This window comes from Epinephelus fuscoguttatus, linkage group LG14 (assembly GCF_011397635.1).
Source record: "Epinephelus fuscoguttatus linkage group LG14, E.fuscoguttatus.final_Chr_v1".
In the NCBI taxonomy this organism is placed as follows: domain Eukaryota; kingdom Metazoa; phylum Chordata; class Actinopteri; order Perciformes; family Serranidae; genus Epinephelus; species Epinephelus fuscoguttatus.
In genome coordinates, this window is record NC_064765.1 from 13,255,975 (window position 1) to 13,280,709 (window position 24,735).

General features: G+C 42.4%; 2 protein-coding genes and 1 long non-coding RNA gene across 6 annotated transcripts in view; 1 reads left to right on the forward strand and 2 right to left on the reverse strand.

Moving 5' to 3' along the window:
* LOC125901470 (uncharacterized) overlaps window positions 1-5,068 on the reverse strand; it is a 20,307-nt gene extending 15,239 nt beyond the window's left edge. Inside the window, exon 1 of one of the 4 annotated variants that reach the window (XR_007450973.1) lies at window positions 4,614-5,068. This is a non-coding gene — a long non-coding RNA (uncharacterized LOC125901470). Of the gene's footprint in view, window positions 1-342; window positions 379-1,557; window positions 3,478-4,613 lie in introns of those variants that run through there. The other 3 variants (XR_007450975.1, XR_007450974.1, XR_007450976.1) reach the window with 3 other exon arrangements.
* LOC125901463 (tumor necrosis factor ligand superfamily member 10-like) lies at window positions 4,103-16,155 on the forward strand. The gene is made up of 6 exons (XM_049597206.1): window positions 4,103-4,388; window positions 9,327-9,467; window positions 9,933-9,978; window positions 10,088-10,204; window positions 12,797-13,026; window positions 15,155-16,155. Exons 1-6 carry the CDS (start codon window positions 4,275-4,277, stop codon window positions 15,362-15,364), a joined length of 858 nt encoding a protein of 285 aa, XP_049453163.1. The 5' UTR covers window positions 4,103-4,274; the 3' UTR covers window positions 15,365-16,155.
* Window positions 16,156-18,169: 2,014 nt separating this feature from the next.
* Window positions 18,170-24,609, reverse strand: msl2a (MSL complex subunit 2a). Its single transcript, XM_049595718.1, has 3 exons — window positions 23,572-24,609; window positions 21,144-22,555; window positions 18,170-20,408 (listed from the first exon to the last, which is right to left on the reverse strand). Exons 1-3 carry the CDS (start codon window positions 23,711-23,713, stop codon window positions 20,106-20,108), a joined length of 1,857 nt encoding a protein of 618 aa, XP_049451675.1. The 5' UTR covers window positions 23,714-24,609; the 3' UTR covers window positions 18,170-20,105.
* Window positions 24,610-24,735: the final 126 nt, after the last annotated feature.

A 24,735-nucleotide genomic window follows, 5' to 3' on the forward strand; every position in this document is an offset into this window, starting at 1 on the left:
ATCTGCTACCTGCACTGCACTCAGGGGCTTTTGGTCACATGACAACATGACATTGTTTTATCTTATTTAGAAACACACACTCAGAGACTGAGAGGAATTTCAATCTGCTGGAGTCAGGAGGAGAAAACAGACATTAGGAGTGATTGTTTCTTGTTCATTAATTAAGTTTTATCTGCAGCTATAAAACAGTTGAACACAAAGAGACCGAGAGAGCATCATGCTGACAAAGTTGTGAAAATAAAAAGTCAAACAAAGAGAATTAAATTGCTCACACAAGGCCAAATATCTTAAAAAAGCACATCAGATTTAACCACTGATTGTTTCCAGAGCCTCTACACTCACCCTAAATGCCTCATTCGAACAACATGGTCGCCTTATGCTGCCCTCAGCAACTCCAGATTTGAAGACTGGAAATTGTAAAAAACAATTTGTAAGGCATTGCAGCCTGCTGATGGAAAGTAATGCGTAAATGAATCCATGTTGCAAATTCAGGCAGATGTTGGGACATCAGGATGAAGGTGAGCGAAGATACTATGAAAGGAGTAAACAATGTCAAATGCTGAGAAACTGCTGTTTTCTTCTAGGAATCTGACACACAAATCTTGCATTAAAACACCAGGAGAAAAAGTTCTGATCAAAAGTTTTTCTATTTGTGTAAAGCTCCTCACAATGTGTTTGATGACTTTCTGTTTGGATATTAGACATTTTAATTTCGAAAGCTGTGACTGTTTTATAGGCCTGTGACATAAAATCTTACTTTTATAATTTGATATGTTAATGAAATGAATTTTAAACCTCAACTTTTAAGCAAACAGGGACAAAATATCCCTTAAGTGTTCTGGAAAAAATGGAAATTTGATCACATTTAACTCCAGGAAAACTGGGAAACAACTGAGATGAATGGATGGAGGATATGTGTGATTTACTTCAATGCTAGGGCAGTAAATAAATGGACCTTGAAGTAAACTTGTTTGTTAAAAAATGATGTTATTTACTAGCTTTAAATCTTGTCAGTGGTATGTGTTTAAAAATAGAATAAACTATTGCAAGATGCATTTAAAGGTCAAAATAGTTGGCTCATTTGGATCATAAGGGAGAATGGGATCGGTTGTCACAAGGACTGAATGTCATTGGATCTTGCGCCCTGGGGGGCACTCTTAAAAAATGTTTGGTACTGAAATTATTAGAACTGGGGTCAAAGGTCACCTGCAGGGTCAATTCAGGAGAAATGGTGCATTCCATGTGCACTGGAAAGTTGGAATTTCTGAGTTCCCAAAAGGAAATCTCATCTGGAATGTTCCCTGAAGTCGTAAAGTCGGAGGACTTTTGCATACCAAAAAATCGGTTAGATGGCTGTTATGCATCAAAAGAAATGAAAGCTGCAGTAATATACTGTTCATTAGCACTCGGGTCTTATTGAAATGTCTTACACACAGTACAGTCCAACTTGTGTCTGTGGACATGTTGCTACAGTGTTTGTATGTGCACAATATGGCGTAATGCGTTAATATGAACTGGTATTGCCAACAATGACTAACCTGGATTGAACTGACTTACCTGACTTACGTGACTTAAACCCTTTTGCTCTTTGGGGAGCATAGGTCATTCATGAACTTCCTCCAGCTAGTTCGGTGTTGGGCGATCTTCTCTGCTTCCTTCCAGGATGTTCTTGTTTCCTTGAGTTCCGCCTCGACAGACCTTTTCCAGCTGTTTCTTGGTCTTCCTGGCTTTCGATTCCCTTGTGGGTTCCAGGTTAAGGCCTGTCTGGTTGTGTTGGAGGATGGTTTTCTCAAGGTGTGCCTGATCCAGCCTCATTTCCTGCATTTGACTTGGGTTTCAATGTGTTCTTGTTGTGTGGTTTGCCAGAGCTCTTCGTTTGCGATGGTGTTAGGCCAGTACATTCCCAGGATGTGTCGTAAGCATCTGTTAATGAGTGTTTGGAGCTTGTTTGATGATGCTTTTGTAGTTCTCCATGTTTCTGCCCCATAGAGTGAGACTGGTTTAATGGTGGAGTTGAAGATGCGGAGTTTAGTTTTTGTGGAGATGTGGTTTGTGTTCCATGCTGGCTTCAGTATTAAAAAGGCTGTTCTTGCCTTCCCTATCCTTGCTTGAATGTCTTTGTCACTGCTTCCATCCTTCCCGACAACGCTTCCCAGGTATGTATACGTGTCCACCTCTTCTAGTGCCTCTCCATCCAGTTTTATGGCTTGAACTGGTATTGCTAATAAAATCTAGGGAATCAAATCGTGTGTGAAATCATTCCCAGCTCCGACCTCCTACTTAGAGGTAAATGAGAGACATGAGGTTGCGGCATGAGGCATGAGACACTTGACGCTGAGCTGAGGATATTTACTTATTTTCATGTCAGAATGAAAATATTTAGCACTTGTGCATTTCTCTCCTAGGTTTTTACACAATGGTTTTATAATAAAACAGTTTCTACCACTGAAAAATATGAAAGGAGAGCTATAGTCTCATTCTTGGCTAGGCTACAACATTTGGTTGTTGTCTTAGTCGCTAGCAAAAAATCCCAGCTGAGGATGCTTATCACTTTCTCTTCGGGGTGGGTTGTCACATGTATGGTTCTTTGTATTTTTTCTCGTAATGCAACAATAAAAGAATAAAAAAGCACTTATAAGAATGATTTTTCCATTTTACGTTCTCTCAATACCAGAGATGTGTTAAGGTTGTTGCATTTCCACTGGCCTCCATTTTTTAATTTTCCCCCATTTAAATACGAAAGGGACAACCAACGCCATGGTGACAACCAAACCCACAATGGGGATTGGTTATCAAGAATGCAAAAGATGTATTATTATTTTTATTATTTTTAAAGATATTTTTAAGGGTTTTTTTTGCCTTTATTTGATAGGACAGATATAGCATGAAAGGATGAGAAGGAGGGGTGATGACATGTAGTCAAGGTCTGTGGGTAGGAGTCGAACCCATGGCCGCTGCAGCAACGACACCTCCTTCAACATGAGACGGGAGTTCGGGCGCCCCGCACAACACGTATTTGACAGTCCAAATATTTTGAACCGAATAAGGCCCCATGTCCACCATAGCATTTTTTCCATCTGAAAACAGCAGGTGCTCCTCAGGAAATGTCCAGAGCTTTTGAGTGTACATGGGAGGTGTTGTGTGTCTTAAGCTGAGAAACTTTGGTTGCGTCTGGTTGCAATAATTCAGAATATCCGCGCAAGTAAACATGTCAGCACAAGGTAGAGTATGAATTTTGGATGAGGGGAAGACTGCAGCATGCAGGGAGAGGGGACGGACCCGCCTGTCAGTGTGGATTAATGAGAGAAAACAACATGTATATAACACGGTGAAGTCATCCAAGTTGAAGACGTTTCACCTCTTATCCAAGAAACTTCTTCAGTTCTAAATGGACTGGTGCGGAGTTGCAGGCTTTAAACTCTGTGGGTGTGAACCCTACAGAGTCGTTGAGGTCACATGTGAGTCATTGACCCACCCAGCCGTCATGTGGGTGTTGTTAGGGTTAGGTGGGTCCAGGTGTGAATGGACCGCATTGTAGGTGGGTGATAGGTGTTGTCGTAGGCCACCTCCTCGGTTTAACACTATATAAAGTATATTAACAGATTTCTCCTCCATTGTTGTTGTTGTTCAGCACATGTATAAGAATGATGTGACGGTTTGTCTTTGCGGTATTTGTCCCTCTTTCAGTGTGATTCAGCTGCCGAAGTGACATTGACAAGCAAAGTTTTTTTTACCTATAGTTGAACATTTTTGGACTCTCTGCACTTGGAAAAAAAAGTCCCACCAGCAGGCCTCAGCGCAGAATTAATCCTCAGCGCCTTGTTGCGCTAACAGTGTTTGTTGCGCAGCCTAAATATGCGTCAGTCTCATTACAAAGCATCACAAAAGTACGCTGGCCTCAGAAACTTTAGCCTCCCACCACTCATTGGAAGGGAATCTATTCAGGATACAGAGAGATTCAAATGAAGGCAAAAAGTGTGATGGTCGACCCCGTTCTCCCCTACACATCCTCTAAAATCAAAGTTCCCACACTTCCGACTGCACCTGAAAGCCTCACAAGGTTTGCATGTGCAGCATTGAACTCGCAGCTCATTTCTATCTAATAACAGTGACATCTTGAGGCTGTTGTAATCCTCCATGCCTCCTCCCTCCCTCCCTCCCCGTGTCCCTGCACAGCAGAATGCAGCAGAGCTTGATCTGACTTGTCCTCCCTGCTGCTGGAAGTCTCTGCTCGCTACTCGGAACTTCTTTGGGTGCTGCTCTCACGCTGGGACATGGCTGTGTCTGTTTCTCTCCAGTGTCTGGGGCTCATCATGCTCGCAGCGATCCTCCTGCAGACCATCGCGGTCGCCGTCAGTTTTCTGTACTTCAACAAAGTCCTGAACACGGTGAGATACGCGTTTGTCTTCCTCCTTATCTAACAGATAATGATAGTAGCAGACTGAATGCAGTCTAACTGGGGAGAGGGGAGAGCTGACACGTATCTGATCACAAGTTAACTTGACTCAGAACACATCTACATTTCAGTTTAGAGGGATACCACACCAGTGACACAATTTAAAAGTCTTTAAGAGTCAAACGAATACAGGAATATGACTTTAAATATCACTTACCTCATTATTCAGCACCCCAGATATTAATATGTAACTAAGCACAGCAGTAAAGGAAGGTCTAGTGGAATATAATCATAAATCATGCCATGCAATGGCAGCCATCAGCTTGAATAGACTAATACTCTCTGTTTCTTCAGGGATTTCACATTTTAGGGTAAATATTTTAGAGATATTTGCTGATGTGAGGCAAAAAGTCCCAGTTATGCAAGTACTGGTGCCATTTTACAGCTGCACAATGAGAGAGGTGAAAGTTGGGAGAGTAGATAACAGAAAACAATGGCAGGAAATGAGGCTGGTTAGGACTCAGGGGTTGTGACACCCAAAAGCTTCATATTTCAGACCTGAGCTGACTTTATGAAAAGCAGAAAGTATTTTTTGGTGCTGAGCTCTGATTGGCTGAGACACAGTAAAAAGTCGTCATGTCACACACCTGCGACCACTTCAGAGTTAATTGCGTATTTAAGGCTAGATGGTATCCACTTGTATTACTGTGCATTTTGCTTAATAATGAAGGGACGATACTATTCATAAAGATTATTTATTAATTGAAAAATAGGGGAGACCAGGGTTGGTTGGCACACTTTTCACTCTCTGCCATATCAACACATTCTCACTCGTGGACTTTGCATGTCGAGATATGACGTGCAAGGTACCCTGGGTGCATTTGTTGTTGCGTTCTGGGACGTCAAGTTCTGCCTGCAGCAGCATTGTCTTCTTTCAAGATACACTTATGTTTTCACAGGAAATATACAGTTTGCATACAGTCTCTTTCAAATAAGAAGACTACGTCGGTACAACATCGTGAATCAACTTTTTTTCCTTCAACAAAAAACGCATGTGGTTACATTTAGCCAACACACGCACATGGTTGGGTTTAGGAATGAAGAACAGGACTTTTCGCCTCCCTAACTTGCGCGACTGGCCACATATCATGCCAGTGTCGATGGATGTTTTTTTTCGTGGGTGTCTAACGGTGAAAGTCGCTGCCCACTTGCCGATATTCGACAACTTTGGAGTAAGTCCAGGTTGGCTTTATTTCTGTGGCATTATTTTTTGTTGGAATATACTAACCAGCAGCAAATTAAAGGTTAAAGTCTCAGCTATAAATAAATACGTTTAAATGTTGACAAATATTTTCTAAAATTAGTCGATTTGTGATTAAAGTCAAGATGTGCATTTGTGCCATTTCAGCTTGGTTGGCACAATGTTAAAATACTATAGTTACAAAAAAATAAAGCAACCAATGGAAACAATTTGAACATTAAGCCCAGTTCAGACCAATGATTCATGACGAGAGGAAACCGTTTCAGAACGTAGTGTGAACTGGCTGTCTGGCCTTGACTCAAGCTGGCTGATGGTGTCACCTGCAACTCAGCTGTTCAAATCGTGATGGCTGGTTTTAGAATGTAAAGCACGTAACCTGTTTCTACAGCCGGTGGGCTTGTAGTGAAGTCCGCTGTTCAAGTCAAAATGACCGCTGCGGCAGGTTCTCTGTCCCCACTGAGCCCTCTGTGTGGTCGTCCTCATGATGTGCCGGTGTTGGACACACACATTCTCATTGACTGATTAATTGGCGCTAGTAGTTTCTGTTATAGCGGCGTATTTATCATGAACACAGTCCATATGATGCTTGTTTTGTTTCTGTTTGTCACTGTTTTATCACCACTACAAATGCAACTGTAGCCAGTATCTCACTATCACTATCCTCATTCATATGTGAAGAAGCTACAAATTATATTCAGCCACGAAATAAGCCTGAAAAGCTGGAAATCAGAGCAGAGGTACAGAGAGTTGTTGCATAGAGATGATACACACCAGCTCATCTAGTTGCGTTGGTGTGAACTGGCAGACTTTTAGAGTTTCAGAATGATGCATTGCAAGTAATTTCCTGTTTCAACTTTTCTTGTCATGAATCTTTGGTCTGAACTGGGCTTTAAATTCAAACAAAAACCTGAAAACATTAACATTTAATAGAATGTCTTCTCCTTTTAAGCAATTCATCAGTAGGAATGAATAATTATGTTTGCCATTGACTATTCAAAATAATAAGAAATTAATACAAACATTGTTTTTAATCTTTCAGTATAGTTTGAATCACTCAATACAGTTACATCTGTTTATTTTACAATGTGCCAACCAGCCCTGCTCACATTTGACCCAACTTTGTGATGAAATGTCAGCCATCTACAAACACTGATCAGACTTTCAAATCTTATTTCAAAATGTAGCTGATTCCCTTGTCTGTTAACCAGAAGTGACACTTACATCTCTATCTAACACAGTTTTATAATACATTTAGTCCACAGACCACTTTACTGTCGATACTATGAAACTGAAATCGAAAGCATTAGTGACTCTCAGGTGTTAACACAATAGATGAGTGCAGGTTAAGAAAGCAAACATTTTGATGTTACATATTTGTTTCTGTGACCTTCAAACCAACCCCGATCTCCCCTACGTATTGAAAATGTGTTTTTATCATAATGACTATGTGTCGAAGCCAAAAGCCACATGAAATTATGCTTTGCAGTGATTATAATAAGCTCAACAGGTTTTTCAATGTGACTCATAGCTGTACAAAAGTCATTATAAAGCACAGCTTGGTGTTTGTGATTGCTTACCTTTGTGTGTGTGTGTGTGTGTGTGTGTGTGTGTGTGTGTGGTGCCGTAGAGCTGAAACACCTTTTTCACAGCAGATATCTTTAGAAGAAGTAATTTCCACACACTTAAATCTGTGCAGTGTTTCACTTGATTCTGAGCTATCGGTATATAAGGCAGATAAAAGTAACAAATCCCATTCTAATCACTGGCAGTATGCAACACACCTGTGCACAACCCTGGTTGGTAGAACCTCTGCATCTTGGGAATTGTAGTTTTTAAGCACCAAATGGAGAGCTGTGTGGGTTAGGGTACTTCTTGTGATAAAATACAAAAAGGGGTGGAAGACAATGAATACAGAAAAACAATTTGGAAGCATCTTAGAATAGTACCAAATAGCAGGGGTGGGATAAATGCTGGAGGCAGTGTGGTAAATCATTGGCAGACCCCTTCCATAAAGAGATTACCAAAGAAATAAGGAACATCTTTGGAATAGAACGTGATTGTTCTTTTGTCATATTGTACTTTGGCAGAAACCGCGGGCAATCTCATGACCCAGGACAAACACATTTACAAGGTACTTTTGGCTGCAAGCAAGAAAGCCATCACATGGAGGTGGCCACAAGCGAGCCCCTTTTCAAAGGACGACTGGATATGCAGTGATTCACTGTATGGAAAAAATCACCTTTTCTTTAAGACTATGACTTGACTGATATGTAAAATATTGGAAAAAAATGGACTGTATTAGCTTAGGGATGTAACCTATTGAGTGGTTGGTTTAAAAACCTTGTTCTGTACCATAGTGTGGCTCTTACCAAGCCCCCCCCCCCCCCCCCTCCGATTTTTTCCCCCTACAACCTGAAATCACTGATAAAAGTAAAGTTATAAAAAAGAATAGTACCAAACAATGTCATCACATAGTAAATGGGGCTCGTTAACCCAGATCTATAAAACGAACATCTCAAAACAAGAGTAGAGCAAAGGGCCATGGAGGGGTGTCAGGTTCTATAAGAAATTAAGTCAAGAAACATTGTGGATCCTCATTGAGTCCGTAAGGCTAAAGTGCATCTAGAGTGTCAATCCAAAAAACTCCCTTTGGCTTTTTTTCCGTATCTCCCACTCTTGGCAGTTCAGTGTGTTCAACGCCTTGGAATAGTAGAGTCACTGAAATGACAGGCAAAAGGATCGATCACATCATTGTGCCTAACTGAGCTTGAGCTTTGCCTGTGTGAATCTTATTACATGGGTATTCTTAACAGATAAAAAACCTTCTCTGTGCTGCAAGTGATAAAACCCTTCACAGAAAAGCCTTTGCCTGATCTTCATTGTCTAAAAACAAGAGTTATCCATGTGTGTGGCACTGGGCACAGTCACCACATGGATAATTGGCATGTTTTAGAGGAGCCAAAAGAGTTGGTTTCTGCTTTAATGTTGGCCTGCACCAGTCGATTGTGTAAATTAGGACCTCTTCTACAGACACAGAGGGCAGGATCCTGGAGATGATGGGCTAATCCTTGATCAGAGGCCAAAATAGGCCAGTGTTTAAGAGTGGTGCTCTTAAGAATATACCTGACGCCTTGTTTGTAGCTCTCTGTGCATATCTGAGTCAACCAGAAGTCTGTTCATAATTCATATGAGAACCTCAGTTATCTCTGGTGTGTTTGCAAAGACGAGGTGTGAGGGGTGTAAAAAGTGATGCAGGAGACAGAGCAGCTCTTATCTTTTTGGACACTATTTTTTGTAAGAGATCAGAGCACCAGCAGATGTTTTTGACATGTCATATTAGAAAAAGCACAAGTGGATTAATAACATCAATGATGGCTGCATGCCACTAAGGGGAGGCCCTATTGTACGTGCTAGCTCACTGGATCTTACTGGAATAGAGCCATTGTTAATGTTTTCAATATAAAAAAAATGTCTGCTGGGAAAAAATCTATTAGTTAATTAATCCTCTGATTAATTGTTTCTGTCATTTTTCATACAATATTGCCAAATATTCAACATTTTGGTGTTTCAAATGTAAGTTATAGAAGAAAAGTCATTATTGATTAATGAATAAAATAAAGACCAGATTTATTGACAATGAAAAAATGTTGTTTTCTTTCATAATGCCAGATGCAGGAGAGTTTCTCCCGCAGCAGTGTGTCCTGTCTAATTAACGCAAATCAGCGCTCCGAGATCGAAGACTCAGCGGAGGACAAGAAGAGCGACCCCTGCTGGCAAGTCACGCAACAGCTCCACTACCACATAGAGAAGGTTTCTGATTCATTTTTTATCCTAACTTTAATTTGTGTTCCCTGATTACAAAATATTGTGCTTGAGGAAGTTCCTTTTTTAATATTTATGACGCCAGCGGTCAGTTTTTACAGGACTGTCCATACAGTACATGTTTTATCCTTAATGTTAAAGCATTTTCAGAAATCAGACTCATAATGTCTTTGTGCACTACACACAGTTTCTCAGACATCACTGATTGGAACTGGAAAAAACTCTTCTAAACAACCATGACTCACCCAAAGGGGGGTACTGCTATAAAAAGTCAACAGATGACATATTTGTTGACCCACAGGGAGAACTGAGTGATTCATGGGGGTGACAAGGACCCTGGAGAATTACTGAATGTTGCTCATTTAGATCTCAAAAGACCTAAAAGGCATAATAACCAGAGGTCAAGACACTTCAACTCTCTTCTCCCCGTCTCTCTGGGTGTTTTTCTTTCAGACGATGGCTGACAGATTCCAGAAGGAGATATCCACTGCTATGAGAAGTGAGAACAAGGCCTCCATTGACTTTCACTTACTGCTAATAGGAGTAAAGAATGTCTTCTCCACTAAAAACACCCTGTGTGTTTTTCTTATCTGCCTGTGGTTTCACAGATAAGCTGACAGGAGTGCTGCCTTTCCTGAGCCCTGCAGTCCGAGGGGTCCCTCTTCCTAAAGTTGCTGCCCATGTGACCGGTGTCGTCTCGTCCTCAGAGCCTCCGACAGCAGATGGTGAGGATCCTTTCATGTAGTGCGGCATTTTAAGTATCCAGTGTGTACACCAACACAGGGTTTGGGATTTTTGTGACATGTACTCACAATGCTCACACACACCTGTGATTAGTGTGTTGCTCACCCGCACCCTTCTGGGGCCAGAGGTGAGGAATGTGCTTCGAGGCTTCCCAGGCTGCTTTCGGATTCAGTAACGTCTTCATACCTGCGTGTTTGTCAGGACCTGCAGATGTGCAGCTGCTTTAGCCTCGTGGAAATGTCTTGTAGTTGTCTTTGTGGCCAGTCAATGTCTCAGTTACTCTTTGTCCAGATATTAATACAGTATTTTCAGAAACTAGTAGTTCTTACTTCTTCTTGGTGGCATAGATTCAGCAAGGTGCTGGAAACATTCCTCAGAGATTTTTGTCCATATTGACATGATAGCATCACACAGTTGCTGCAGATTTATCGGCTGCACATCCATGATGTGAATCTCACGTTCCACCACATCCCAAAGGGGCTCTATTGGATTGAGCTCTGGTGACTGTGGAGGCCATTGGAGTACAGTGAACTCATTGTCATGTTCAAGAAACCAGTTTGAGATGATTTGAGCTTTGTGACATGGTGCGTTATCCTGCTGGAAGTAGCCATCAGAAGATGGGTACACTGTGGTCATAAAGGGATGGACACGGTCAGCAACAATACTCAGGTAGGCTGTGGTGTTTAAACCATGCTCAGTTGGTACTAAGGGGCCCAAAGTGTGCCAAGAAAATATCCCCCACACCATTACACCACCACCACCAGCCTGAACCGTTGATACAAGGCAGGATGGATCCATGATGCCAAATTCTGACCCTACCATCTGAATGTGGCAGCAGAAATCCAGACTCATCAGACCAGGCAACATTTTTCCAATCTTCTATTGTCCAGTTTTGGTGAGCCTGTGTGAACTGTAGCCTCAGTTTCCTGTTGTTAGCTGACAGGAGTGGCACCTGGTGTGGTCTTCTGCTGCTGTAGCCCATCTGCTTCAAGGTTGGACGTGTTGTTGGTTCAGAGATGGTCTTCTGCACACCTTGGTTGTAACCACTGGTTATTTGAGTTACTGTTGCCTTTCTATCATCTTGAACCAGTCTGGCCATTCTCCTCTGACCTCTGGCATCAACAAGGCATTTTCACCCAGAGAACTACTGCTCACTGGATATTTTCTCTTCTTCGGACCATCCTCTGTAAACCCTAGAGATGGTTGTGTGTGAAAATCCCAGTAGATCAGCAGTTTCTGACAGACCAGCCTGTCTGGCACCAACAACCATGCCACGTTCAAAGTCACTTAAATCACTTTTCTTCCCCATTCTGATGCTCGGTTTGAACTTCAGCAGGTCGTCTTGACCATGTCTACATGCCTAAATACAGCTGATCAGCTTTTTGCCTTAACAAACAGTTAGTTTTTGCATTAGTTTTTGAGTGACGCAACGTACCCCTCAGCTCTCACCAGACACTCACAGCAGCTGAGTTTAGTTTGTATTTTAAGTTAATTAAAGTTTTAGTCGAGCCAGTTACAAATACATTCACTCCATTTACAGCCGTAGCATCTTTTTAGTTTGTTTTTGTTTCTTGAGAATCCCCATTAAAACTGAGGCATATGATAATAATATGACCTGTTATCAATATCCCCATTCATGTGAGTTTGCCAAAAACCTAGTGCAGTCTGTGTGTTGCCCACAGACCAGTGTCCTCAGGGAGGTCCGTGGGAAGGAGGGAGGAAGTGGGGGCCTGTTATGGTGTCTTTTTTGATACCACCACTGGGGGACGCCAAAGTCAATTTATTTTCTAATTCTACACATTTTGGCTTCAAAGGAAAAATCAGGTAATGACTAAACAAATGACTAAAACAAGAAATGAACTGAACCTAGTGACAAGTATTGTCCATGTAGTCTGATATGAGGTAGTCCTCTGTGCCACAGAGCTCTGTCGTTGTCCACAGAGCTATTAAAAACACATCAGTGGGTCACACCACTGATCTGTGTTTCACTTTTTTAAATACAGTAGTAATAGTGTTTAAGTTGATCCTACATGCATTGTCCTGCTGCTGTAAATACTCACTAGAGTGCCAAATGTGTAGTAATCCGCAGCTGAAAATAGTCTCCAGCACATGCACTATTTACTCCTGTTTGAAAGAAGTTTGGTTGTTTTGTTTTTTTTAGTAAAAGTTTCTAATTATGATGTTTTTGAGAGATTGGTAATTGGAACAAATGTGCTGTCAGCATGGAGAAGTTAGAAGTCGGTATTTTCAAAGGATTTTTTAGCCAATTTACTAAAGCCGTCTTTCCTCCCACACACACACACACACACATATACACACACACACACACACACACACGTCCCTAAGGATGGCTGGATGTCATCAGTTCCTGCTGTCTTTTTAATTTGTGGCTGTTGTCAATAAACTTAAAAAAGAGGCCGCTCTGTGCGCACATCTGCAATCATTACCCACACACTGAGACTTTCTTTAACATTTGTTTCTTATTTAAATTGCACTGGTTTTACTCAATGACACTCCACTCTGCATATCTCAGTGAATGGCCTTAATCGTTGTGTGTCATGTGCGTGGTGCAGGCCCACGGAGCAGCAGAGGGTACTTGGGGGACCGAATCAGAGCGTGGGAGGGCCAGAGAGGTCTGTCCTTCCTGCAGAACATGGAGCTGAGGGGAGGAGAGCTGCTGGTGCCCAGAGCAGGCCTCTACTACATCTATGGACAGACGTACTTCAGACTGCCCTCCACGGGGGAGACGGATGGGGAGGCAAAGGAGGAGGAGGCACAGCTTGTCCAGTACATCTACAAGAAGGTTAGGCTCTGTGCACCCTATCAGTCAATTGACATGAAAACAATAAAGGTGCTTGGCAACTACTACGACAGAAATTGACTGCATATGAACACAATGTCACAGTGGCTAAACATGGAATTACAACATCCTGGTCCGTAAAGTGATGCCATGGACCCCAAAAAGACTATAACCCATAGACTTATATTGTGAAAGAGACATCTGTATATCAGTGGTTACATTTTCTTTTAGCACACCACGAAATTACTTGTTTCACTATCGTTTGCACTTTCGTTTATTGTTTGTTTCAATCCCATAATGTTTCTATTATCTAGAGGAGCCGCGCTATTAAATCATTTTCATCCCCACTCAAGTAAGTAGAGTGCTAAAATGAAAGTTAGCCACTGGACTGGCGGAAGTTACCTGCTCGGCCACTGTAAGTGTCTAGTGCACTTGCTCTATGGGCCCCACAATTCGGATGATCGGGTAATTTCATACTGCTGAAATCAAGCTTTTTTGGCTTCATGCTCCACTGAATAGCTTTTATAGGAATGAACAGTGCCCATCTTCCAACGCTGTATCCAGTTCTTTTTATACATCCACGATTATAGTAGGTAACGATTTTTTATGCCTCTGGGATGGCAATAGCTGTGGCTGGAAACATCATGATTTCAAGTTGTCCATTGTATTCTCATGAACGCGATATCTCAAGAACGCCTCAAAGGAATTGTTCAAGGTTCAGTTTATTGTCATTCAAATGTGTTAAAGAACATAGGGAATCAAATTCGTTACCCATAACATTTTGAGACAGACTTATAATCAATAATTACATGACCTAATAGTCTATAATAAATACAACACAGTTAAAAAACCAAGCAGCATGTTAAAGTGCGTAATAGTGCATCAACAGCCGCACACAGTCACAGCGGTATGAAGTGTAGCCTCTCCTCCTAAAGTCCACAACCATTTTCTTCGCCTTCCCCACATTGATGCAGAGATTGTTTGCTCCGCACCAGTCCACAAGTTCTTTCACCTTCTGTCTGTACACAGACTCATCGTTGTTGGAGATCAGTCCAACCACAGCCACGTCATCTGCAAACTTCACGTTATGATTGCTCAGGTACCTTACAGGGCAATCATATGCGAGGCTTAAACGTCTACTTGGACTCACCAAAGAACTGATTAGTATTTTGTGGTTAAAGGTCAAGATCACTGTGACCACGTGCCTATCTCATTCTCATGAATGCAATATCTCAAAAAAACATTGCAAGCATGGGTCCTCAGCTTCTGTAAACATTGATTATAGGAGCTTAAAATATTCTCTGAGTGTGATCCAGGGTCTGCTCTTAGAAACGGGAACTCGGGCCCTATCAGGCCACGGACCCCCAGCTGCCCTGTCTACCACCAAAATGAGGGACAAATGGAGAGTTTGTCATGGACCACTGAGCAGTACACCAATTTCCCTCTCCATCACACACACACACACACACACACACACACACACACGAACACTCACCCACACACACACAGCAGGCTGGAATCAGGCCCAGTTGTGAGTCAGACAATCACCCCTGAGATTTGATCCATCCTCGTTGTTGGATCGTAGCCACACAAGAGCTGTCTCTATTTTTCACTCATGACAGGGTTCAGGACCGCACAAACATCCACTTGGGCTCAAAGATAAACTGATTAGATGATGGTGGTCAAAGGTCATGGTCACTGTGACCTCACAAAACATGCTTTTGGCCATTACTCAAGAATTCATCTGCTAATTATAACAAAATTTCACACAGATGTCTCAGAGGATATAATGAGGAAGTGAAGTCATTTTATATCCAAAAAGCCAAAGGTCACTGTGACATCATAATGTTGTGCAAAAACACTTTTCTGGCCATTATTTAATGCCATATCTCAAGAACGTTTGCCCATCTTGAAACTGTGTCGATTGTATAGATCTGTCTATGCATACAACTGAGGTTGTAATTAGACAAGCCAACTATCAGACCTCAAATGTCAGGGTGTCCTAGACTGCACCAAAAGCAAGAGAAACAGCTATTTTCCAGATGGTATCAGCATGCTTATAAATCAATTCTACGTGCCAGTTAAATGTATAATCTAACGCTCTGTTTTCATCGTGTGATATCACCCACAGATGAGTTCCTACACGGTGCCCATCCTGCTGATGAAATCCTCCCGCAGTGCCTGCTGGCCTCGGGGCCAGGAGCCTGGTCTCTTCTCCCTGCATCAGGCCGGCACTGCCTTTCTACAGCCTGCTGACCGCCTCTTCATCACAGTCAGCAATGCCAGCACCATGGAGATGGACGGACGGGCGAGCTACTTTGGGGCCTTCCTCGTGGGCTAAAGACAGAGAACCCTGGATAGAAGTGTCCGGGACTGGGATGACTTGATATAGACAACAACAGAAGTGAACCCAAATGTGAGGGGTTTCCTTGGTAATATGAGCAGCTGTCTGAGAGTACAGGATTGGAGAAGAAGAGCAGACTCTGATGAGTGCACAGTACTTCTTCGCTGTAAGGACATGATATAACGGAGCTGCAGAGGCAGACTCTCAGTGAAGCAGGAAGAGCCATTTACTGTGACACAGGTTATTAATTCTGTCGTTAAGGCTTGTAAACAGATTGTACCTTATGACAAACATGCATCATGTGGTGCATTCAGGGCATTTGGAGAAGTACAATAGACGCAGATTAAATGTTGTGCTCTCATGCTGAATGACTTCCATTGAGAAGGCAGGTCAAACAGTCAACAGTCAAGTTGTCATCCCCAGGAAATGACAGTGCTGTTGGACACATGGCCCTTAACTGCTCTTTTATGAAAAAGAAAGCATCAAAAGAAGCCACATGACGAGATTTTCGATGTTCCGTATTATGAGTGAAGCTTCCCTTTTGTTTACTGTACTTATGGTTGAATTTCCTCTTTGTGCAGTGTCTTGAATGAATGTGTGGCGTGACGCAGATCATGATGCCCCGCAGCCTGAAAGAGTGGCACTGATCCAATATGAATGGACTGAGTATTTTAAGTGTTGTGACACATTTACACGTCAATGGATACCAATACAGATTGTCTTTAGTGCTGGATAAGTTCATTTACAAATGGTTGCTATACAGATTGAAAGTAAAAATCTCTACTTTTCCTGGGTTTTATTATTTTTACTTTAAAAATCTTTTTGATTTTTAGTTGGACCTCAATATATCGGGGTGTCTAAAGGTACACAAGGACACTTAAAGATAATTTTTTAACCCAATTTAAAGAGAAACTTTGGTGTTTTTAAACCTGGACCCCATTTTCCCATGTTTTTGTGTCCAAGTGACTAATACCGACAGTACTTTTTGATATTGGTCCAGTATTGAAAGACCGCTGGAGCCAACAGCCACGAAATATGTTGCAGTGTAATCTCTACAGGCACCATCAATTTACATCCATTAAAAGTGTTTGTTTTTTAAACTGACAGGCTCAGATTGTTATTAACCCTTTGAAACCTGAGCACACTGGCTTGATTCTTTTAAAAACATGGGAAGAAGGCAGTGAGCAACGGAAGAAGAAATTACCAGAAAAAAAAGCAAGAAATGACAAAAAAAAATAAAAAGAAAATTAGTTTTAAAAAATAAAGAAAAAAATAAAGTTAAAAACAGCCAAACAAGAAAATGACCTGGAAAGAGTGCTTAAAAATAATATATAAAAAATAAATAAATAAAATAAAATAATTTTAATAATTCTGTAAGTGCCGAAGACATCTGAAAGCAGCACAAGAAAAGTGACGTCGCTCCAGGTTTCAAAGCATTAAAGGTGTGTGACAGCATTATGTTAAGGAGCCTACAGAGAGGTGATCTTCTTTCCCTTTCACTGATCTGGTCAGTATGTTAGTGAGTGTAACCAAGTCATACTCAAGTCTCGCTCTTAAATATTGCAGACTTTTCCACATTGTTGAAACCAGCTTATTATTCAGCAATGACACTGAAAACTTTAAGATAACACTAGGCTACGATTTCTCACTCATATCACCAACTCTCACTAACATTCCCACTGTTGTTTTTTCCTGGAACAAGTCGCCTCTAGCGGGATGTTGAAGTAAGACTTATCTACATGCGAGACTTGTCACAGTAACAAACTTCCCAGCAGAAGCAAAGGAAAATCCATTTAACTTCTCTGTGGAATATTTTCTGTAATGCTGTCAGATACTTAAAATAACAATCTGAGCCTGTCAGTGGCAAAAACATTTCATGGGCGCAAGGTGCACAATTGCCCCCAGGGGATTACATTGCAGCCTGTTTTGCTGCTGCTGGCTGCAGTGGTCTCATAATACTGGACCAGTTTAAGAAATGCTGACTTCAATAGTCACTTAGACACAAAAATTTGGGAAAACAAAATCCAGGATCCAGACTGATTTTTGGACAAATCATCTTTTTCTTATTAAAGCATTGCAGCTAAGTAGTATGTGTAGTCCTGTGCAGAGGTAGGTTTTATGTAGGAATATGGTCATTAGAGTGAATTAGGTTAATCTACATTTTGCCTACAGTTAAGGGTATGCATAAATTAAAAGAGAGCATAAGTTTCAGTGGTAGGGTTAAACATTTGTAACCTCAGAAATGTGGACTCTGACACATATTAGCTCAACTCATTTTGGCAAAAGAAATTAAAAGATGGGTTAATTAAAATTAGATCAAATGTTGGTGGCAGTTAAGTTAATCTCACAAATACATATTTAAGACTATTTGGAGGTTCAGTGTGTGGAATTTAGAAGCATCTATCGGCAGAAATTATATATATTTATCAGATGTTTTCATTAGCAAATTATCACCTGCAAATGAGAATTGTTGAGTTTTTGTTACCTTCGAATGAGCTGCTTGTACCTACATTGGAGCACATCCTTTTCCACATGCTTCCAGAGTCCACCATGTTGTTTCTACAGTAGCCCGGAACAGACAAACTTAATGGTTCGAAATAGGGTAAATTGCTTTTTTGCATTGGCCACTGTAGTTCTACACGGTTGGCACATGGGAGAAAGTTCAGCTCTGCAACCTCAAGGCTAAATCCTACACAATAGACCTTTAATGACCTCTGAGGCTTAATATTTATAAAACTGACATCCTGTTTTATGCATGGTAATGGACGTGAGGTTAAATGACCAACCTGTACAGGGCCATTACTTAATTTTTTTTCTCGCTCGACAGTTAATTTACAGTATATGACTGTAAAATGTATCAGGGCACACATTAATACCCTTGACACACACCATTTCCCAGATTCTTCCTAGCTTGTGCAAAAAGGGAAAAGAGCCTCTTAGCCTCAGTGAAAACCTCCACCCACTGTTGTGTTCATGGTTATAGTTAATGATGTGTTGAGCTACTGTCTGCACAAGCAAACTCGAGTCCAATACCCCCTCCACACAAAAAGACACAGCACTGAAAAAGTAAAAAACTATCATTTAATTCATGTTGTATTACATGTTTCCATATTATGGCAGTGAATGTTTCAGCAATAATAAGAATCACTCCTCAAACAAGAGTTTTACATAAAAAAAAAAAAAAAAAAACATTACCAAAAACTAATCGGGGTTCAAGTAATGCCCAAAAGAAATACATTTTGAAACATACACGCACGCAGGAAGATAGATCATATTACTGTAATCCACCTGCTACTTCCTGGTCTATGAGTCGAGAACCAAGGTGTTTGTTTGGTCAGCCTGAGTCCTCCCACTCTCCTTCAGTCTTTTTTTTTTTTTTTGGTCACCGTGACTGGACTGACAAACATGTTGTAGTTACAGCTGAGACAGCAGACACAAACACAGACGACACACAGCCTCTCAAGTTATAGGAGGGCTTCAAGGTGCTTTAACCAAAAAAACACACACAGAGAAAAAGACAGTGGTACCAAATCTGAAACACTTGGTATCAAAAATAGTCTCTGAGTTGGTCACTAATCAGTCAGGACACTACAACCAGGGGGAGGAAAAATGCACACGCAGAGGATATTTTGTCTTGTTAATGACAACCTATGGCTTCAGTTTATCTAAACACACGCACAGTCATGTACAATCCCATCATCGAACCATAACGGTGGTATATTTTAGAAGACAGTCAGTTACAGTCTGTAGAAATGGCAAAACTGTAAACAACTGCGTATGTGCACGAGAGCTGAGAGGCTCCTTGTTGGTGCTCCTATTGCTATGGTAACCAAGAATGGTTTTTAGTTGTAATTTGGCCAATCAATCAGACTAAGTGCTTACAGCCCACCATCCACCTCCCCACTGACATTACAGTAAATCTCAGCAGGCTCATACACACACACACTCACACACACATACATGCACAGAAACCATGGAGCCAGCCAAGTGCTCTGACATTATCTTGCTGCCTGTACAATGCCTGCATCAGTCAAGTTCATTAAGACAAATTCATTATCAGCCGACAGTACTTGGATTGAGTGAGTTAATGAGATTGAAAAGGCATAGAGTCTTGTGTGGGACATAACTTCTCCATAGATTAGTCACATGATTCATTCACAAGTAAGGTGAGAGCACATACATGGTTAAGGATTAGTAAGGGCCGTCCTGATACCAATTATGCATTTGTTAAACACACACGGAGCAAACACTCAAACATGGAAAATGCTGTGACGGGTGACTGAGATATGACAATGTGGTTTTTCTGTTATCATTATGCACCGAAAATCACACATGGCGCACGCTGAAATCTATAATTGTGCGCACACACTAACAAACACAAAACCTGGTATGGGTTCCTATTGCCTCGTACAGTATGTCTGTGGTCTATGAACAAAAAGCACCTCTGGAGTAAAGAACAGCCTTGGAACCGAGTATAAGTGTTTAACTACAGACAGGCAACGACACACACCGGCACACAGGCACAATACAGGAGGCTTTGGCACACCCATGCTAGTCTTACTACTCAGCATTTTCCAACACAGAAGAAGAGCAGGTTACAGAACAGGACAGACCCATAGCTGCCTTAGATTGCCTCCCCTGTGGATGAAGGGGAGGTACAGGTTGTCTGACAGACACAATGATCAGCCGTCACATTCAATCAGCTTCGAGCGGTCTGTTTTTTCGGAGTTCCAGCCTCTCATCCAATCAGCAGCTCCAGGGGGTCCTCGTAGTTGGGGTCTTGCGGGGGGCTGGGGGACAGGAAGGCCGTGGTTACAGGGGTTCCCGTTGCTGTGGCGACGTTGAGGAGGGTGTTAGGGCGGATGCTGGTGGTTGCCGGGTTGCGGAGTGCCGCGGCTGCAGTGATGCTGGTGAGGTTGATGCCGAGCGTGAGCCGCGTCTGCTCCAAGGCTTTCTCTGGCACAGCGAAGGCTTCGAGCTTCTTCTCCCCGTTGGCCATGTAGGAGTTCTGGCAACCTCGACAGATGCAATCCAAGCATGCCTGAGGAAGACGACAGAATATGTCACAGACCGTTATCTGTCATCATATATCTCTCTTATTTGTGTATTTGCATCACATCAGTGTCACATTATAGCTGCATATTACTGATATAACCCCACAGAGCTCAGAGTGTAGCCAGGATTCAATAATAACAGCATGGTAGTGCACTAAATCATTCATAAACAAGGAATTTAGACATGTTTTTAAAAGTTATTAAAAATGTGTGTTTTCAGTTGTGATTTTAACCTAAATTTGTAAACACAGTGACATTATGCCTGGCTTCCAAATCACAGTGTTAACCCTTTGAAACCTGGAGTGACATCACTTTTCCTGAGCTGATTTAAGATGCCTTTAGTAAGTATTTAAACTTTGAAAGCAAATTGGTGCGATTTAAAAAACGTGGGGGAAAAGGCAATGAACCACTTGGTAAGAAATGTCCCACAAATTTGCTAAAAAAAGAAAAAATAATAGATTTACAAGATTAAAAAAACAAAACAAAACAAAAACTAGGTAAAAAGACAAAAAAATAGGGAAAAACTATATTAAAAAAATAGATATCAAAAATTATTTTTAAAAACTACTATTTTACACTTAGACTACCTAAAACACTAATCTGCATCCAATCCCATAACAATGCCATCACACTTCTGAAGAGCTGTTAAAAACAGGCAAATTTCTCTTGCAGTTCATAACATCAATGAAATTCTACTTTACAAATTCCTTTTTTAGTCTCACCTTGCGGTTTGAGTAGCAGGGACAGCGTTGCCCCCTGCAGGTCAGCACTGATGGATTCTGGGTGGCCCTGCCACACTTGCAGCCTTTCTTCTCCACTGGCTTCTTATATGGAGGTCTAACAGGTGCCGGGGGCACAAGGCAGCCAGACATCAACCGCTGGTCTTTGCTTCCGTCCTTGGTCTTGGACCCTCCGCCACTGCGGGCCTTCGCATGAGGCTTCTTAGGGCCTGGATCAACATGCTTCCTGGGACCTTTATTGTGGTTCTGCGGAGGGCGACTGGGCTTGGGGGGCGCCCCGTTGGGAAGGGACGAGTATGTGTGTGCTGGTACAGTTAAGGAGGGTGTTGGTGGTTGGATGTGCAGTGTCTGAGAGGGGTTTGGAGTGTGTGAATGTGAGGAGGGGCCCTGTAGGATGGTGGCGATAGGGAGGGGTTTCACCTTTTCCCTGTCACTCTCTGATCGAGAACGTTTACGTTTAAGGCGGACTGGCGGGGGCTTGGAGGTTGGAGGTGGATCGAAGGAGGAAGTGTGTATGTGAGCACCATGACTTGCCACTGTGTTAGTCCTGTCAGTTTGAATCTGTGTGTAGTTGTGAGCTGCATCCAGCTGTAAGTACATTTGAGCGTGTGCTCTGTCCGTGGTTATGTGTGCGTGAGTGTGCATTCGTTCTGGGTGTGTATGAGGAGAATCTCGACCGGTCTGAAGGGGATCCAAAGTCTGTAACACCTCCTCCACACTGAGGAGCAACACCTCCCCCTCCTCCAGCTCCCTGCTGCTAGATTCCCCATCCCTGAGTGAGCACACAGTGCCTGGAGTTGGGGCTAAAGGTCCAGTAGTCAGACTCAGTTCCAGACCACCACAACCAGTATTGGACACAGACAGGCCTGCCTGTGGCTGCTCCTCTACCAGCTCGCATACTTCCAGCTCAGGAGAAGAGGGATCCAGGTCTTCCAGCACTTCTCCATTGCATTCCTGTGGTCCATTGGAACAGGGAGGGTCAGAGGAGGAGCTCTGGGGTACAGCTGAGAGCTCTGCAGGAACAGGTGGTGCCTCTGTGGGGGTAAGGGACTCTGGCGCAGATGGATTCAAATCTTCCTGTGCAAAGCTTGGGTCTTCTGTCTCTATCTCCTCTTCGTGTGACATCAGCACTTCATCTAGCAAAGCCATAACCTCTGGAGACCCTCCCACATGGCTGCTGACTGACTGCAGCAACGGCGAATGAGTTACATAGAGGCAAAGCTTCCTGTAGCACTGCACCAACAAAGAAAGCTGTTTGTTCTCCTGGAAGCAGGAGGAGTCCCTACAGCGGCTGCACGATGGCCTGATCTTCATCTTCTGGCCTTTGCAGCCCAAGCAGACATAATGCTGACACTCTGCATGTGTTGGGGAAATGGGATCCTGGAGCAGTTTACCTGGTACAGAAAAGAGAGGAAGCTTTTAAACAACATTCATCCACTTTGCACAGTGAACAAGCTACACAGAGTCATTTCAAGTTATTTCTATTCACCGTCATGCCTCAATAGAAACAGTAATTACCATCTGAAATCATTAATCTGTCAATTATTTTCTCAATTAACCATTTGGTCTGTAAAAATACCTGTCACAATTACCCAGAGCCTAGGATGAATTCAGTAATAGCTTGTTTTGTCTGACCAGCAATCCAAAACAGATGCAGAATAATTTTCTGTCAACTGACTAATTGTTTTCATATAAACTTGTGCATTTCAAGATCAGGGAAATCAAATCATTATCTGTGACTGGAAATTAAATTAAGTTATCTGGAATTAAATATTGTTGTTTCCTGCACTTTCTTTCTTAACTTATTGGTCCCAGTTTACTGAAATAAACACAGAACGCTCCAGCCTGCATAATCATTATGTTCACATTACTGATTTTTACCGCTTACATCACCCAACCTGTAGTTCTGTTTAAGTAACTGCATGACAGCACAAATAATCATGCCAGAAACACCATTACATAACCACCAGAGGCCAGAAATATTGTCATATATCATCCTGTCAATATTGCCCATCTCTAAATGCAAGCTGTGCCAGTGTTGATCTTTCACTAGCTAAGCAGAGTGAGTAAATTCAGTATGAATAGAAAACACATGGCTCTGCAGCAGACACAACAACAGAGGAGTCATCTGTCTTGACAAGAGGACAGATGACTGGGGTTCAGCCTCGGTTGCTAAGGAAACCACGGTTGTGAGCACGACAAATCGTGTCAACTGCTGCGAGCACACGCACGCCCACGGACACTTCAGTCAACATGAATAGTAAGGTTATGAAACACTGATTCATTTGAGTACACTGAAACTGATTGGCGGCACAGAGAGGATATAATCTTGCAGTGAGATGACACAAAACAACATTAGAGCATGTGATGTGTATTGCTATTATGATAAAGATATTTTCAGGATGCTTACCACAGACGAGGCATGCAAGGGACTCTCTGAAGAAGGGCAGTAGCGTGTACATATCTGCGAAGCTGTGAGGCTGCCGCGGGTCACACTGCAGCACGGCCCGGCTGGCGGACACGTACAGAGCGGTTGCATTAACGGGGTTCATAGCGGTGTGCTCCGCAGCCTCAAGGAGAAACGGCCCGGGAAAAAAAATCCAGCCACCCGCTGCAACGGAGCTAAAGATAGCCAAGTCTCAGGGTGGATGGAGGAAATATAAACTGGCCTGGCGGAGCAACAATCAGTCACTCCAGTGTGTCAATGCAGGCACATGAATTAATAACACACACAATAACAGACAACGAACATGCTGAAGCGGTTATCACTAAACGCGCACGTTAGCTCGGCAGGCGGCTAGCTAATATTAGCATCACCGGTTCGTAGTAGTTACAATCCACCAACGAGGTTTCAGATCACAATTGAAGTTTCTGTTAATCAGGACCGATTAGACCCTGCGTTATAATTACTCACATTATCCCTAACGCTGCCTAACAGCTAGCGATGAATCAAACGATCACACGATCCATGATCAAAAGGTTAGCATAATGTAGCTAACGTTAGCTTACGCCATCAGCCAAACGTTTTAAACGAGCGGTGGTCGATGCTAGCCATACAGCCCATGTACGATCCAACACCGTCTCCTCGTCGATGCCTAAATTAACGAAGAGCGGCTCCGAAGACGGCACATTTGCTCGGCTAGCTGCTAGCTAACATATTCCGGGCGCGCACTTGATGTAAACAAAGCTAACCAGCCTGCGTTAGCATGGCTAGCCAAATTAGCTAGCGAAAATGCAACCGTATCACTAACCCCCCTAGGGCCGAGTTATGCCTCGCGCGTAGGAGGGAAATGCAAGCTATAAACTGAAACCCTGCAATTCTGATAGGTTTTGCTGTAATACTTGGCGAGCAGCGACCGAAACATAGCTAACTATCCGTTTTACAAATGCATCAATCATTCGATTTTCCACTTTTCCTCGCATCAACCCCTCTCGACAGGCATGATCATCACGCGAGACTTCACCTAGTTACCCTGGTTACCGTAGTGTACGAAGGGTCCTGCACACACACCACAGAGCCTTGGTAATAAAAAGTAGCGATTAATTCATTATTTTAAGAAGATGAGGGAATTGT